This window comes from Cherax quadricarinatus, chromosome 6 (genome assembly GCF_038502225.1).
Source record: "Cherax quadricarinatus isolate ZL_2023a chromosome 6, ASM3850222v1, whole genome shotgun sequence".
Taxonomy (NCBI): Eukaryota; Metazoa; Arthropoda; class Malacostraca; order Decapoda; family Parastacidae; genus Cherax; species Cherax quadricarinatus.
This window is the reverse complement of record NC_091297.1, coordinates 30,782,848-30,799,812: the sequence shown is the minus strand read 5'-3', so window position 1 is coordinate 30,799,812 and position 16,965 is coordinate 30,782,848. Positions and strand designations below refer to the sequence as shown.

The 16,965-nt window shown below is 45.6% G+C and overlaps 1 protein-coding gene across 1 annotated transcript in view; it reads right to left on the bottom strand.

Moving 5' to 3' along the window:
- The window catches only part of LOC128694286 (short stature homeobox protein 2-like), a 175,350-nt gene extending 160,042 nt beyond the window's left edge, over nucleotides 1-15,308 (bottom strand). Inside the window, exons 1-3 of the mRNA XM_070105356.1 lie at nucleotides 15,242-15,308; nucleotides 12,880-13,034; nucleotides 10,304-10,447 (exon numbers count right to left, since the gene is read on the bottom strand). Of these exons, the coding sequence (XP_069961457.1) occupies nucleotides 10,304-10,447; nucleotides 12,880-13,034; nucleotides 15,242-15,308 (366 nt within the window). The remainder of the gene's footprint in view (nucleotides 1-10,303; nucleotides 10,448-12,879; nucleotides 13,035-15,241) is intronic.
- Nucleotides 15,309-16,965: the final 1,657 nt, after the last annotated feature.

Genomic DNA, 16,965 nt, shown 5'->3' with positions numbered 1-16,965 from the left:
GCCCATGCCAGGCAGGTCTCATGGTTCATGAGAAGTTTTAAAGCCGAATATAAAAAACTTGATCTTGAAGCTTCATCTTCCGGCGAAGCTTCATCTTCCGGCGAAGCTTCATCTTCCGGCAAAGCTTCATCTTCCGGCAAAGCTTCATCTTCCGGCAAAGCTTCATCTTCCGGCGAAGCTTCATCTTCCGGCAAAGCTTCATCTTCCGGCAAAGCTTCATCTTCCGGCAAAGCTTCATCTTCCGGCAAAGTTTCATCTTCCGGCGAAGCTTCATCTTCCGCTTCATCTTCCGGCAAAGCTTCATCTTCCGGCGAAGCTTCATCTTCCGGCAAAGCTTCATCTTCCGGCAAAGCTTCATCTTCCGGCAAAGCTTCATCTTCCGGCAAAGTTTCATCTTCCGGCGAAGCTTCATCTTCCGGCAAAGCTTCATCTTCCGGCAAAGCTTCATCTTCCGGCAAAGCTTCATCTTCCGGCGAAGCTTCATCTTCCGGCAAAGCTTCATCTTCCGGCAAAGCTTCATCTTCCGGCGAAGCTTCATCTTCCGGCAAAGCTTCATCTTCCGGCAAAGCTTCATCTTCCGGCAAAGCTTCATCTTCCGGCGAAGCTTCATCTTCCGGCAAAGCTTCATCTTCCGGCGAAGCTTCATCTTCCGGCGAAGCTTCATCTTCCGGCGAAGCTTCATCTTCCGGCAAAGCTTCATCTTCCGGCAAAGCTTCATCTTCCGGCGAAGCTTCATCTTCCGGCAAAGCTTCATCTTCCGGCGAAGCTTCATCTTCCGGCGAAGCTTCATTTTCCGGCGAAGCTTCATCTTCCGGCGAAGCTTCATCTTCCGGCGAAGCTTCATCTTCCGGCGAAGCTTCATCTTCCGGCGAAGCTTCATCTTCCGGCGAAGCTTCATCTTCCGGCGAAGCTTCATCTTCCGGCAAAGCTTCATCTTCCGGCAAAGCTTCATCTTCCGGCAAAGCTTCATCTTCCGGCGAAGCTTCATCTTCCGGCAAAGCTTCATCTTCCGGCGAAGCTTCATCTTCCGGCGAAGCTTCATCTTCCAGCGAAGCTTCATCTTCCGGCGAAGCTTCATCTTCCGGCAAAGCTTCATCTTCCTGCGAAGCTTCATCTTCCGGCAAAGCTTCATCTTCCGGCGAAGCTTCATCTTCCGGCGAAGCTTCATCTTCCAGCGAAGCTTCATCTTCCGGCGAAGCTTCATCTTCCGGCAAAGCTTCATCTTCCTGCGAAGCTTCATCTTCCGGCAAAGCTTCATCTTCCGGCGAAGCTTCATCTTCCGGCGAAGCTTCATCTTCCTGCGAAGCTTCATCTTCCGGTAAAGCTTCATCTTCCGGCGAAGCTTCATCTTCCGGCGAAGCTTCATCTTCCGGCAAAGCTTCATCTTCCGGTAAAGGTTGGTCTCATTGAAAGTTTTCATTTGATCAGGTCGGTCCTTCTAAAATCTGACGAGTCATGGTGATGCTGGGAAGTAATTTATCAGCCGCTGGGCAGCAGAGAAACGGATTGAATTAGATGCCAGAGTAGCGGAAGGAAAATCCATCCACCGGTTCAATAGTAAACATGAGGTGGGCTGGCCCAGGAGCTAAGACTCGACCCCTACAAAACCAAACAGGTAAATGTACACAAATATCAGTACTTATGCAAATGATGTACCGGAAATAATTTTATGATTATGCTTGCAAAATGAAGCAAAAATCTTTTGGAAGTTAGCAAATGAAAATGACTGAAACACTCCAAAAAAATAGACGGAAAAATCAGCAAGTGGAGCGGGAAAAAACGTATGATAGCATTAACGTAGATAAATGAACGTAATAGGAATGAGCCAGAGTGAAAACTGCCTCTTGAAACTTGTACAGATTTTGTAACGAAATGTTAAATTCTCGAACAGAGAGAAATATCTATTATTAACATGGAACTAACACCAGAAGCATTACGCTAATTTGTAGTGAGAGGGACTTATAAAATCTACCAACCTTCCTGCCCACCTGCCTGTCTATCTGCCTGTCTACCTGCCTGTCTACCTGGCTGTCTGCCTGCCTGCCTACTTGCCTGTCTCCCTGCCTATCTACCTGCCTGTCTACCTGCCTGCCTACCTGCCTGTCTACCTGCCTGTCTACCTGCCTGTCTCCCTGCCTGTCTACCTGCCTGTCTACCTGCCTGTCTACCTGCCTGTCTCCCTGCCTGCCTATCTGCCTGCCTACCTGCCTGTCTTCCTGCCTGTCTACCTGTCTACTTTTCACCGACTTTTCGGTCCGACATGGATCATTAATTTGTCTCACCAGCCCAAGTCGGAGCGAAATGTCGCCACAAGTTCGTCTCTCCTCTGTGTTAATTATGTATTGCTCCAGTCACGGTATTGTGCCTTTTTTATCATTTATTTACCTATCTACTATACAGCTTTCAGGCATCAATATAGTGAAATGCTAGAAAAATGAAATTTAATTTCGAGGGAATTTTCAATATTTGTGCGTAGTAAGGCATCTGTCACGACGAAGGTAAAATGGGAAAACCTCCAAGACTTGCAACAAAACCTCCAAGACTTGCAACAAAACCTCCAAGACTTGCAACAAAACCTCCAAGACTTGCAACAAAACCTCCAAGACTTGCAACAAAACCTCCAAGACTTGCAACAAAACCTCCAAGACTTGCAACAAAACCTCCAAGACTTGCAACAAAACCTCCAAGACTTGCAACAAAACCTCCAAGACTTGCAACAAAACCTCCAAGACTTGCAACAAAACCTCCAAGACTTGCAACAAAACCTCCAAGACTTGCAACAAAACCTCCAAGACTTGCAACAAAACCTCCAAGACTTGCAACAAAACCTCCAAGACTTGCAACAAAACCTCCAAGACTTGCAACAAAAACCTTCAAGACTTGCAACAAAACCTCCAAGACTTGCAACAAAACCTCCAAGACTTGCAACAAAACCTCCAAGACTTGCAACAAAACCTCCAAGACTTGCAACAAAACCTCCAAGACTTGCAACAAAACCTCCAAGACTTGCAACAAAACCTCCAAGACTTGCAACAAAACCTCCAAGACTTGCAACAAAACCTCCAAGACTTGCAACAAAACCTCCAAGACTTGCAACAAAACCTCCAAGACTTGCAACAAAACCTCCAAGACTTGCAACAAAACCTCCAAGACTTGCAACAAAACCTCCAAGACTTGCAACAAAACCTCCAAGACTTGCAACAAAACCTCCAAGACTTGCAACAAAAACCTCCAAGACTTGCAACAAAACCTCCAAGACTTGCAACAAAACCTCCAAGACCTCCAAGACCTGCAACAAAAACCTCCAAGACTTGCAACAAAACCTCCAAGACTTGCAACAAAACCTCCAAGACTTGCAATAAAACCTCCAAGACTTGCAACAAAACCTCCAAGACTTGCAACAAAACCTCCAAGACTTGCAACAAAACCTCCAAGACTTGCAACAAAACCTCCAAGACTTGCAACAAAAACCTCCAAGACTTGCAACAAAAACCTCCAAGACTTGCAACAAAACCTCCAAGACTTGCAACAAAACCTCCAAGACTTGCAACAAAACCTCCAAGACTTGCAACAAAACCTCCAAGACTTGCAACAAAACCTCCAAGACTTGCAACAAAACCTCCAAGACTTGCAACAAAACCTCCAAGACTTGCAACAAAAACCTCCAAGACTTGCAACAAAACCTCCAAGACTTGCAACAAAACCTCCAAGACTTGCAACAAAACCTTCAAGACTTGCAACAAAACCTCCAAGACTTGCAACAAAACCTCCAAGACTTGCAACAAAACCTCCAAGACTTGCAACAAAACCTCCAAGACTTGCAACAAAACCTCCAAGACTTGCAACAAAACCTCCAAGACTTGCAACAAAACCTCCAAGACTTGCAACAAAAACCTCCAAGACTTGCAACAAAACCTCCAAGACTTGCAACAAAACCTCCTAGACTTGCAACAAAAACTCCAAGACTTGCAACAAAAACCTCCAAGACTTGCAACAAAACCTCCAAGACTTGCAACAAAACCTCCAAGACTTGCAACAAAACCTCCAAGACTTGCAACAAAACCTCCAAGACTTGCAACAAAACCTCCAAGACTTGCAACAAAACCTCCAAGACTTGCAACAAAAACCTCCAAGACTTGCATCAAAACCTCCAAGACTTGCAACAAAACCTCCAAGACTTGCAACAAAACCTCCAAGACTTGCAACAAAACCTCCAAGACTTGCAACAAAACCTCCAAGACTTGCAACAAAACCTCCAAGACTTGCAACAAAACCTCCAAGACTTGCAACAAAACTGGTCCCACGGATAAGAAATAAGAATTGCCTTACCGATGACCCTTAAGGAGGATGGCAAGTAAACATTAGATATGATAATAATGTTAAAAACTCATGAAGAAGTCAATGAATAACAGAAGAGGAAAGGTGATATCACAGAATGATCAACAGAGACAATAAGAGAATACATTGCCACATTACAGAGGCTTGCAATGGAAGTGTGTCTGAGGATTACAGGAAGGAGGGATACTACGCTACAGCTACTGGAAACTGAAGTCAATTATACAACCAGTTAAATATTAAAGACAGGACACCACGAGTATTGCTCGTATAATAACAAGAAGTAAGAAATATTTCATCACACGTCCTAAGTGCATATATGATTTTAAAATTCCATGTTAATGGAGGGTAAATCACGTTTGCTGATTTTTGTGAGGCGCTAAGGAGCTGGAGTTCAACCCCTTGCTAATTGAGATATATAAGCACACACACACACACACACACACACACACACACACACACACACACACACACATCATTGGTTCAACATCTACACTACTCCCGTAGAGAGTCCCTCACACCTACACTACTCCCGTACAGAGACCCTCACACCTACACTACTCCAGTACAGAGTCTCCTCACACCTACACTACTCCAGTACAGAGTCCTTCACACCTGCACTACTCCCGTAGAGTCCCTCACACCTACACTACTCCCGTACAGAGTCCCTCACACCTACACTACGCCCGTGCAGAGTCCCTCACACCTACACTACTCCCACAGAGAGTCCCTCACACCTACACTACTCCCGTACAGAGTCCCTCACACCAATACTACTCCCGTACAGAGTCCCTCACACCTACACTACTCCCGTAGAGAGTCCCTCACACCTACACTACTCCTGTACAGAGTACCTCACACCTACACTTGTCATGTGGGTTCGAAAACGTGGATGGGGTAAAAACACTCACGTAGGCTGGTTAGTACATATAATTATAACGGAAAGTATGGGAAGCACCATCAGCTGCCCTGCCTCTCTCTGCTCTCTATCTCAGACTGACCCACCAGTGCCTAGGGTGAGCGACATTCAAAAACATGCTATGGTCAGCAGCAACATAACAGTCAGTGATTCACACAGACGGTTGGTAGCGAGTCATCTACTGTAACTGGTTACTGGTAACTGGTACTACTGAGACACTACTCCCGGAGAGTACCTCACACCTACACTACTCCCGTACAGAGACCCTCACACCTACACTACTCCAGTACAAAGTCCCTCACACCTACACTACTCCAATACAGAGTCCCTCACACCTACACTACTCCAGTAGAGTCTCTCACACCTACACTACTCCCGTACAGAGTCCCTCACACTTACACTACTCCAGTACAGAGTCCCTCACAACTACACTACTCCAGTACAGAGTCCCTCACACCTACACTACTGCAGTACAGAGTCCCTCACACCTACACTACTCCAGTACAGAGTCCCTCACAACTACACTACTCCAGTACAGAGTCCCTCACACCTACACTACTCCAGTACAGAGTCCCTCACAACTACACTACTCCAGTACAGAGTCCCTCACACCTACACTACTCCAGTACAAAGTCCCTCACAACTACACTACTCCAGTACAGAGTCCCTCACACCTACACTACTCCAGTATAGAGTCCCTCACACCTACACTACTCCAGTACAGAGTCCTTCACACCTACACTACTCCCGTACAGAGCCCCTCACACCTACACTACTCCAGTACAGAGTCCCTCACACCTACCCTACTCCAGTACAGAGTCCCTCACAACTACACTACTCCAGTATAGAGTCCCTCACACCTACACTACTCCAGTACAAAGTTCCTCACAACTACTCTACTCCAGTACAGAGTCCATCACACCTACACTACTCCAGTACAGAGTCCCTCACACCTACCCTACTCCAGTACAGAGTCCCTCACACCTACACTACTCCCGTACAGAGTCCCTCACACCTACACTACTCCCGTACAGAGTCCCTCACACCTACCCTACTCCAGTACAGAGTCCCTCACACCTACACTACTCCAGTACAGAGTCCCTCACACCTACACTACTCCAGTACAGAGTCCCTCACACCTACACTACTCCAGTACAGAGTCCCTCACACCTACACTACTCCAGTACAGAGTCCCTCACACCTACCCTAATCCAGTACAGAGTCCCTCACACCTACACTACTCCCGTACAGAGTCCCTCACACCTACACTACTCCAGCACAGAGTCCCTCACACCTACACTACTGCAGCACAGAGTCCCTCACACCTACACTACTCCAGTAGAGTCCCTCACACCTACACTACTCCAGTAGAGTCCCTCACACCTACACTACTCCAGTACAGAGTCCCTCACACCTACACTACTCCAGTACAGAGTCCCTCACACCTACACTACTCCAGTACAGAGTCCCTCACACCTACACTACTCCAGCACAGAGTCCCTCACACCTACACTACTCCAGTACAGAGTCCCTCACACCTACACTACTCCAGTACAGAGTCCCTCACAACTACACTACTCCAGCACAGAGTCCCTCACACCTACACTACTCCAGCACAGAGTCCCTCACACCTACACTACTCCAGCACAGAGTCCCTCACACCTACACTACTCCAGTACAGAGTCCCTCACACCTACACTACTCCAGCACAGAGTCCCTCACACCTACACTACTGCAGTACAGAGTCCCTCACACCTACACTACTCCAGTACAGAGTCCCTCACACCTACACTACTCCAGTACAGAGTCCCTCACACCTACACTACTCCAGTACAGAGTCCCTCACACCTACACTACTCCAGTACAGAGTCCCTCACACCTACACTACTGCAGCACAGAGTCCCTCACACCTACACTACTCCAGTACAGAGTCCCTCACACCTACACTACTCCAGTACAGAGTCCCTCACACCTACACTACTCCAGTACAGAGTCCCTCACACCTACACTACTCCAGTACAGAGTCCCTCACACCTACACTACTGCAGCACAGAGTCCCTCACACCTACACTACTCCAGTACAGAGTCCCTCACACCTACACTACTCCTGTACAGAGTCCCTCACAACTACACTACTCCAGTACAGAGTCCCTCACACCTACACTACTCCAGTACAGAGTCCCTCACACCTACACTACTGCAGCACAGAGTCCCTCACACCTACACTACTCCAGTACAGACTCCCTCACACCTACACTACTCCAGTACAGAGTCCCTCACAACTACACTACTCCAGTACAGAGTCCCTCACACCTACACTACTCCAGTACAGAGTCCCTCACACCTACACTACTCCAGTACAGAGTCCCTCACACCTACACTACTCCAGTACAGAGTCCCTCACACCTACACTACTCCAGTACAGAATCCCTCACACCTACACTACTCCAGTACAGAGTCCCTCACACCTACACTACTCCAGTACAGAGTCCCTCACACCTACACTACTCCAGTACAGAGTCCTTCACACCTACACTACTCCAGTACAGAGTCCCTCACACCTACACTACTCCAGTACAGAGTCCCTCACACCTACACTACTCCAGTACAGAGTCCCTCACACCTACACTACTGCAGCACAGAGTCCCTCACACCTACACTACTCCAGTACAGAGTCCCTCACACCTACACTACTCCTGTACAGAGTCCCTCACAACTACACTACTCCAGTACAGAGTCCCTCACACCTACACTACTCCAGTACAGAGTCCCTCACACCTACACTACTGCAGCACAGAGTCCCTCACACCTACACTACTCCAGTACAGACTCCCTCACACCTACACTACTCCAGTACAGAGTCCCTCACAACTACACTACTCCAGTACAGAGTCCCTCACACCTACACTACTCCAGTACAGAGTCCCTCACACCTACACTACTCCAGTACAGAGTCCCTCACACCTACACTACTCCAGTACAGAGTCCCTCACACCTACACTACTCCAGTACAGAATCCCTCACACCTACACTACTCCAGTACAGAGTCCCTCACACCTACACTACTCCAGTACAGAGTCCCTCACACCTACACTACTCCAGTACAGAGTCCTTCACACCTACACTACTCCAGTACAGAGTCCCTCACACCTACACTACTCCAGTACAGAGTCCCTCACACCTACACTACTCCAGTACAGAGTCCCTCACACCTACACTACTGCAGCACAGAGTCCCTCACACCTACACTACTCCATTACAGAGTCCCTCACACCTACACTACTCCTGTACAGAGTCCCTCACAACTACACTACTCCAGTACAGAGTCCCTCACACCTACACTACTCCAGTACAGAGTCCCTCACACCTACACTACTGCAGCACAGAGTCCCTCACACCTACACTACTCCAGTACAGAGTCCCTCACACCTACACTACTCCAGTACAGAGTCCCTCACAACTACACTACTCCAGTACAGAGTCCCTCACACCTACACTACTCCAGTACAGAGTCCCTCACACCTACACTACTCCAGTACAGAGTCCCTCACACCTACACTACTCCAGTACAGAGTCCCTCACACCTACACTACTCCAGTACAGAGTCCCTCACACCTACACTACTCCAGTACAGAGTCCCTCACACCTACACTACTCCAGTACAGAGTCCCTCACACCTACACAGCGACACAGGAGTGTACACATATTCCCTACTTCAGCAACATCAGAGAGTTGCCACAACATTTACATAGATCCCAGTATTTTAAACTGCTAAATCGGATGTTTAAATTTTTCCCTCGTGTAATAAAAGTACATTCGATAACCCACTACTGATTTAGTGGTTGTTGATAAAAATGCAAGAAAAATTGTGTAGTTAGCTTTGTACTGAAGGTGATACAGGATATAGTGAGTGTAAATAACACATCGTCTTTTCCGGCATATAAGGCGCACAAAAGGCGTATCAGTAATCATATTCAAGGGTTAATTACTCTCTTACTTTACGCTCACGCGCAACCCAAAGCCTACCCTTTACTCTGACCTTGAACATATAAGGCGCAGGCTTATTTTCCAAGACTTTTTTGTGGATAAAATGCGGTCCTCATATGACGGAAAATACGGTACCATTGAGAGAATCTTATCAATGTGATTTCTAGCACTTTTTTTTCTGTATTAAGTTTTCTTGATGTTGAGATGAAATTTCGTAGCTGCAGCAGAAACTGAGTGAAGATTGTCATCATTAAGTCTATTTTAAATCTTTGACTCGTCATTCAAGAAGAGGAATGTTAACTCACAGATGTAAGGGGAGCCAGATAAGCTTGCATAAACTGCAGCCATTCATGCAAAGATGGATAATGAGTTGGAGGGCCAAGCAAGTGTATATAAATAACAAAAAGGCACAATACCGTGACTGGAACGATACACAAATAACCCGCACATAGCAGAGAGAAGCTTACGACGACGTTTTGGTCCGACTTGGACCATTTACAAAGTGGCTTTGTAAATGGTCCAAGTTGGACCGAAACGTCGTCGTAAGCTCCTCTCTTCTATGTGCGGGTTATTTGTGCAAGTGTATATAGCAAGTTCCCTGCCATAAAGTCTGCAAAAAGATACGTGATAATTCTTAGGATCAGTCAATATTAACTGTCATCAGGCGATACAGCAAAACGATTGTTGAACAGTAACAATTTTCTCTTCCTTCCTGAAGTCTTAAAAACGCTTATTGAAAACAAATGAAGAATTTGAGTCTTAATGAAGTGCACAACTTTCTTTAGTGATTTACAACGTGATTTATTTTTTGTTTACATAATACAGCGAGAGATTGAAGTTGGTTGACAGTCAGGAGATTGATGATCGTTAACAGTAAGGAGATTGATAATCGTTGTCAGTGAGGAGAGTGATAATGGTTGACAATAAAGAGGTTAATGATAGTTGACAGTACGAAGTATGCAACTCTCTCACACATACGTTACCTCTACAAAGATTTCATCACACAGACTAACACAGAGGTTCTCACCCACACACTCCATGAGGACAGAGACCCTCACTTACCTGCACTCTGGCTTCAGACAGCCCCAGACGCTGCGAGAGCTCCTCCCTCATAAAGGCGTCCGGGTAGTGAGTTTCGTCAAAGAGTCGCTCCAGCTCGTTGAGTTGTTCAAGAGTAAAGTTAGTCCTTGAGCGTCGCTGCTTCACCTGTAAAGAAGGACCACCAGCTAAGTGTTGGGATAACTGTATGTTCATTACTGCGTCACTTGTCATGTCATCCTTGTATTACTACGTATAATACTGGATCGCGTATCTGATATCTTGAAGAATGAGACTCGTGCGACATTTGGTAATCTTTATTGATTAAACGTTTCGGCAGTGAGTGGCTTCATCAGTCCCTCAGCCTGGAATCGATGTGATCAGTCTATCAGTCTCGTTGGGTTAAACACATCTATTCTAGATTGAGAAACTAATTACCTCAAACTCCTCCTTCTCTCTTCCCACCGTTCTTCTTTGTATTGGACTGATGCAGCCACTGTGTGGCGAAACGCCGTCGCCGACACAATAGAACGTAACACTGGAAACCACAAAATTTCTAAAACATTAGTATACATGATACTCAAGCAGGCTAAGCACCACCAACCCAACAACACAGGAGTCACATGATCTCATCGTCTACCCGTCCTCATCCCAACATGATGCTCTTCAGGTTACCATGCGACACTCACACCTCACTCTCCGCCTATATATAACCCGTGCCAGGACTACAGTCTTGGCGAACATTATACATACATGTACGTTAGAAGTGATCAAGGCCCCAGGACCGAAACGTTTTCTAATAAATATGTCCTAGTGTTTGCTTACGTGTTTTTTTCAAACCAAAGATTATACCAAATGTTGCACAAGTATCTCAGTCTTCAACTTGTCTGTTTTCCAAACCATTTATTACATCATGATATATTTATAAAATTACCAATATTACTGGCTTGTCAGACCGGTTTTGTGTAGTTACCTGTTTGTATGGTTTGTTTGTATGGTGTGTTTGTATGGTTTGTTTGTATGGTGTGTTTGTATGGTTTGTTTGTAAATAATGACAGCAGTATTATCGTGGCTGACACAGTCAAAAACTGGCCCACACTTTACGTTATTTGTGAATGTTTCCAGACGTGTTATTGTGATCTCTATTCTTCTTATAACAGGAACGATTCACAGTTAGTACACAAACTGGAGGTATAAAACCGATGGTGTTTCAGTCAGTCCCGAAACAACATCAGTACCATATAGAGGTTGTGAATTGGAGTTCGGGCATGTTCACGTTTGATCCTCTGTCTGGTGTCAACTTCTACGGTTGGGCCATCCATCTCAGTCCCCTGTTTGATGAGCTGGGTTGTGAGAGCAGAGTTCTTGTCTCGCGAAGAGAGGACGGAGGACCGAGCCTCCACCACTTATTTCTGGCGTCTCTTTTACTGGCTTGAATGTCCAGCTTTCTTCTGTGTTGTCTTGTTTTAAATCAATGTCTGGTCGAGTCTTTTTATCTAGTCTGTGCTCAGTGTATATGTGCGTGTACTGACGTATTTGTGTGTGTGTGTGTGTGTGTGTGTGTGTGTGTGTGTGTGTGTGTGTGTGTGTGTGTGTGTGTGTGTGTGTGTGTGTGTGTGTGTGTGTGTAAATTTTCATTTGTCTTACCCTTTCCCCAGTATTCATAACCTGGTATAGCATTTCTTGGAGGTTGAAATATTAGTAACGATTTGTCTGACCAATCCTGCAGTTAGTCCATTTCCAGTTGTAGCATTTCCTTGGCCCCACCCAGTTCATATGTCCTTGAAACAGTACTGGTACCAGTATCGATCACTGCGGCACCCCACACGTTGCACAAACTGCCACACCCCTTCCTAAACTATCAGTCATTTTCTCTTTCATATGAGGAAAGGTTCCTTGATCTATTGTTGTGCTCTCCGTGTTATCTCTGCCTTCTCTTCCTCCTCTTCTTCTGATTTTGTCTGAGTCTCTTGCGCTCAAGAGATTGAGACAAAATTAGAAGATGGGTTAATTGTATATTCCTGCAGTTCAAGAATATGCAGTAAACCCATCCCCTTTTCTCTTTCCTTTTGTCTGACTTATGTTACCTTGTCACAGAACTCCAACAAGTTCATGAGAGGAAACAAAAAAAAAAGAACAAGAATAAGACAAAGCATAAGAGCAAAATCAAAGGAGAGAGAGAGAGAGAGAGAGAGAGAGAGAGAGAGAGAGAGAGAGAGAGAGAGAGAGAGAGAGAGAGAGAGAGAGAGAGAGAGAGAGAGAGAGAGGTATATGAAACATAAATAGAAAAAAACAGTTGGGGAAATGAAATAAATGAAGGAATAAGAAGAAAAGGGGGGGGGAGAGAAGGAGTAATACAAAATAGAGAAGAATTAGAACAAGAAAGAGAATAAAAACAGAGATAAAGTAAGCAAAAGAAAAGGAAAAAAACAGGAAAAGCAAATACAAATAGGAAGGTGTAAAGACCAAGTAAAGAAAATGAATCAAGAAAAAGAAAAATAAGAAACATAGAACCAGAGTGACAATAAACAGAGAAAGAGAGTAGAGGAAGAATAAAGAGTAACGAGGATAGCAAAACAAGAGAGGGAGTTAAGACTGACCTTCTGGTGAGAGGTCTCCTCTCTGGCCTCTTGCTCCCTCTTGCTCTGTGGTGAGGGCGGAGTTGTGGGCGTGGTGGTCTTTGTGGGCGTGCTGGGTGTGGGCGTAGTGGGGTGGGCAGCAGCTGGACCTTCCTCCTCCACCTTCACGCTCAGACCTGACCCGAATTGAGACACAGAGGTCAAGGAAGGTCAAGGAAGGTCAGGTACTCCCTAGCTGCATACCTGCACACGACCCTGCGTGTCAGTAAATGTGGAATCAATTGATAGATGGCATTCAGTCCCATAACCTTGATAGATCAAGGCTATAGGACTGATCACCTTCTATTAATTCTAAGGGACTGATCACCTTCTATTTAGGCCAAAGAACTGAACACCAGACTGACTCACGTGCACAAGGGTTGCAAAAGTATACCTGATTCCAATATATACACAAAGTTCGGTGCTAGCACGCATGATTAAAAGCATATACGTGTATAATACGCCAGCAACATTAATACCAGCAGATGTGTGTATATTCCAGTACCAACAATAATACAACACGTATATAGGATACACGGATGTACTTATCTCTACACAAAGGAAATAAATATAGTCTGTATTTATTCTATATACCAGGATACATAGATACAGTGTATCCTCTCAGGACACATACACGTACACGTACACGTACATGTACACGTACAAATACACACACACACACACACACACACACACATAACAATTCAGACATGAAAAAAAAAACACTTTTAAACAAAATACGAAAAATTACTCAAATCATTTTTATTTTTTTATTTGAGAAAATATATGAAAACAATTATTAAAGTGATGGTGGGTCTCTCTCCCTCTGTCTCTCTTTTCTCTCAGTCTCCTCCTCTTCTTTCTTCTTCTTCTTCGTCGTCTTCTTCTTCTTCTTCTTCTTCTTCTTCTTCTTCTTCTTCTTCTTCTTCTTCTTCTTCTTCTTCTTCTTCTTCTTCTTCTTCTTTTTCTTCTTCCTCTTCTTCTACTTCTTCTTCTTCTTCTTCTTCTTCTTCTTTTTCTTCTTCTTCTTCTTCTTCTTCGACTTGGACCATTGACTAGTGACACAAAAATACGAAGGGAAGGGAGCCAGTATATATAAAAGAGGAGGGAGGGGCGGGGAGGACAGGTATAAGTATAAATGTAGAAGTAGTAGTAGTAGTAGAGGTAGTGACAGTAGTAGTGGTAGTTGTAGTGGTGTAAGTTGTGCAACAGTGGTAGTGGTGGTAATAAGAAGGGAGTAGTTGTAGTGAGACACGAGTCAGAGAGAAATGTTGAAGGGCCAACAGTGCCAGTAGCTAGTAGTATGTAGCAGTAGCAGTAGCAGTAGCAGTAGTAGCAGCAGCAGCAGCAGCGCAGCAGCAGCAGCAGCAGCAGCAGCAGCAGCAGCGTTGCAGTGGCAGCAGCATGCACAGCAGCAGCACAGCAGCAGCAGAGCAGCTATCTTGCAGCACAGCAGCAGCAGCAGCAGCAGCAGCACATTAGCCAGCAGCAGCAGCAGTGGTGCACCAGCAGCAGCAGCAGCAGCAGCAGCAGAGTAGCAGCAGCAGCAGCAGCAGCACACTTGCGCAGCAGCAGCAGTGTGCACAGTAGCAGCAGCAGCAGTAGCAGCACAGCAGCAGCAGCAGCAGCAGCAGCAGCAGCAGCAGCAGCAGCAGTGCACCAGTGCAGCAGCAGCAGCAGGAGCAGCAAGCAGCAGCAGCAGCAGCGGCAGACAGCAGCAGCAGTAGTGGGTGTAATTAGTAGTAGAGCAGAGAGCAGTAATTAGTAGCAGTTAGCAGAGTGTAGGTGCAGTAGCAGCAGTAGAATAGAGTAGCAGTAGTAGTAGTAGTAGTAGTAGTAGTAGTAGTAGTAGTAGTAGTAGTAGTAGTAGCAATAGTAGTAGTAGAAGTGAAAGGAAAATAAAAAAAAATAGAAAAGGAGAAGCGGTAAGGAGAGGAAGAGATAAAGATCAGGTCAAGTCACGAGTGTTCTGAAGTTTGGAACATTTGACAGTGTTACCAGACAGCAAGGCATCTACAGAAACAACGCCAGGACTAAGATTCGTGCTAGGAAAGTTGCGTATAAGGGATGCTACAGCAAGACTGCGTTTGTGAAGGCTAGGAAAAGGGAAAACAGACAGTTTTGGTCACAACGAAATGTGGATCCCTAGGTTCATTCTATCCATATGTGATCCATTCACATGACGTGGTGGAAGCTGTGGTGGTCAAAACCGAAAATCTGAATCTAGTCATTCTAATAGTGTATAAACCACCAGATGTAACTTCCCACCAGCTTAAAGGCCAACTACTGAAAACTGAATACTGTCTTAAAGACCCATCAAACCCAGAACCAAACATAGGATTGCCTGTAGACTCCAGTATAACACATATAAAACGGAATGATGTAGAAGAGACTGTAGAAGCAGAGAGCATCATACGAGCTACTTTGGTTGACCTTTTTCACTAACTAAGATTGCTACATTCTCTGTTCTAATCGGTTCTTAGTCGGTTCTGCAGCAGCAAAACTGACTAAGAACCGACTAGACTAGAAAATATCTTAGAATTTATATAATAATGAATACCTGGTTTGAGCATTATAGTGTCGAAGACAATGAAATCAGACCTCAGTCTCACAGGTCAGGCAAGTTCACCCCGCTGACCATATTCAGAAAAACACTCAACTATGAGGATATGTTCAACCAATTTAGTTTTAACACTAAGGTTCACTGAACCTTAGTGTTAAAGGTTCACTGAACCTCAGTGAGGTACTTTCCCCAGCATACTGAGGTATCTTCCCCAGCATAGACAGGTATCTTCCCCAGCATAGTGAAGTATCTTCCCCAGCATACTGAGGTATCTTCCCAGCATAGTGAGGTATCTTCCCCAGCATAGAGAGGTATCTTCCCCAGCATAGTGAGGTATCTTCCCCAGAATAGAGAGGTATCTTCCCCAGCATAGAGAGGTATCTTCCCCAGCATACTGAGGTATCTTCCCCAGCATAGTGAGGTATCTTCCCCAGCATAGAGAGGTATCTTCCCCAGCATAGAGAGGTATCTTCCCCAGCATAGTGAGGTATCTTCCCCAGCATACTGAGGTATCTTCCCCAGCATAGTGAGGTATCTTCCCTAGCATAGTGAGGTATCTTCCCCAGCATACTGAGGTATCTTCCCAACATAGTGAGGTATCTTCCTCAGCATAGAGAGGTATCTTCCCCAGCATAGTGAGGTATCTTCCCCAGCATAGTGAGGTATCTTCCCCAGCATTGAGAGGTATCTTCCCCAGCATAGTGAGGTATCTTCCCCAGCATACTGAGGTAGCTTCCCCAGCATAGAGAAATATCTTCCCCAGCATAGTGAGGTATCTTCCCCAGCATACTGAGGTATCTTCCCCAGCATACTGAGGTATCTTCCCCAGCATAGAAAGGTATCTTCCCCAGCATAGAGAGGTATCTTCCCCAGCATAGAGAGGTATCTTCCCCAGCATACTGAGGTATCTTCCTCAGCACACTGAGGTATCTTCCCCAGCATAGAGAGGTATCTTCCCCAGCATAGTGAGATATCTTCCTCAGCATAGTGAGGTATTTTCCCCAGCATAGTGAGGTATCTTCCCCAGCATAGTGAGATATCTTCCCCAGCATAGTGAGGTATCTTCCCCAGCATAGAGAGGTATCTTCCCCAGCATAGAGAGGTATCTTCCCCAGCATAGTGAGATATCTTCCCCAGCATAGAGAGGTATCTTCCCCAGCATAGAGAGGTATCTTCCCCAGCATAGTGAGATATCTTCCCCAGCATAGTGAGGTATCTTCCCCAGCATAGAGAGGTATCTTCCCCAGCATAGAGAGGTATCTTCCCCAGCATAGAGAGGTATCTTCCCCAGCATAGAGAGGTATCTTCCCCAGCATAGAGAGGTATCTTCCCCAGCATAGTGAGATATCTTCCCCAGCATAGTGAGGTATCTTCCCCAGCATAGAGAGGTATCTTCCCCAGCATAGAGAGATATCTTCCCCAGCATAGTGAGGTATCTTCCCCAGCATACTGAGGTATCTTCCCCAGCATACTGAGGTATCTTCCCCAGCATAGAGAGGTATCTT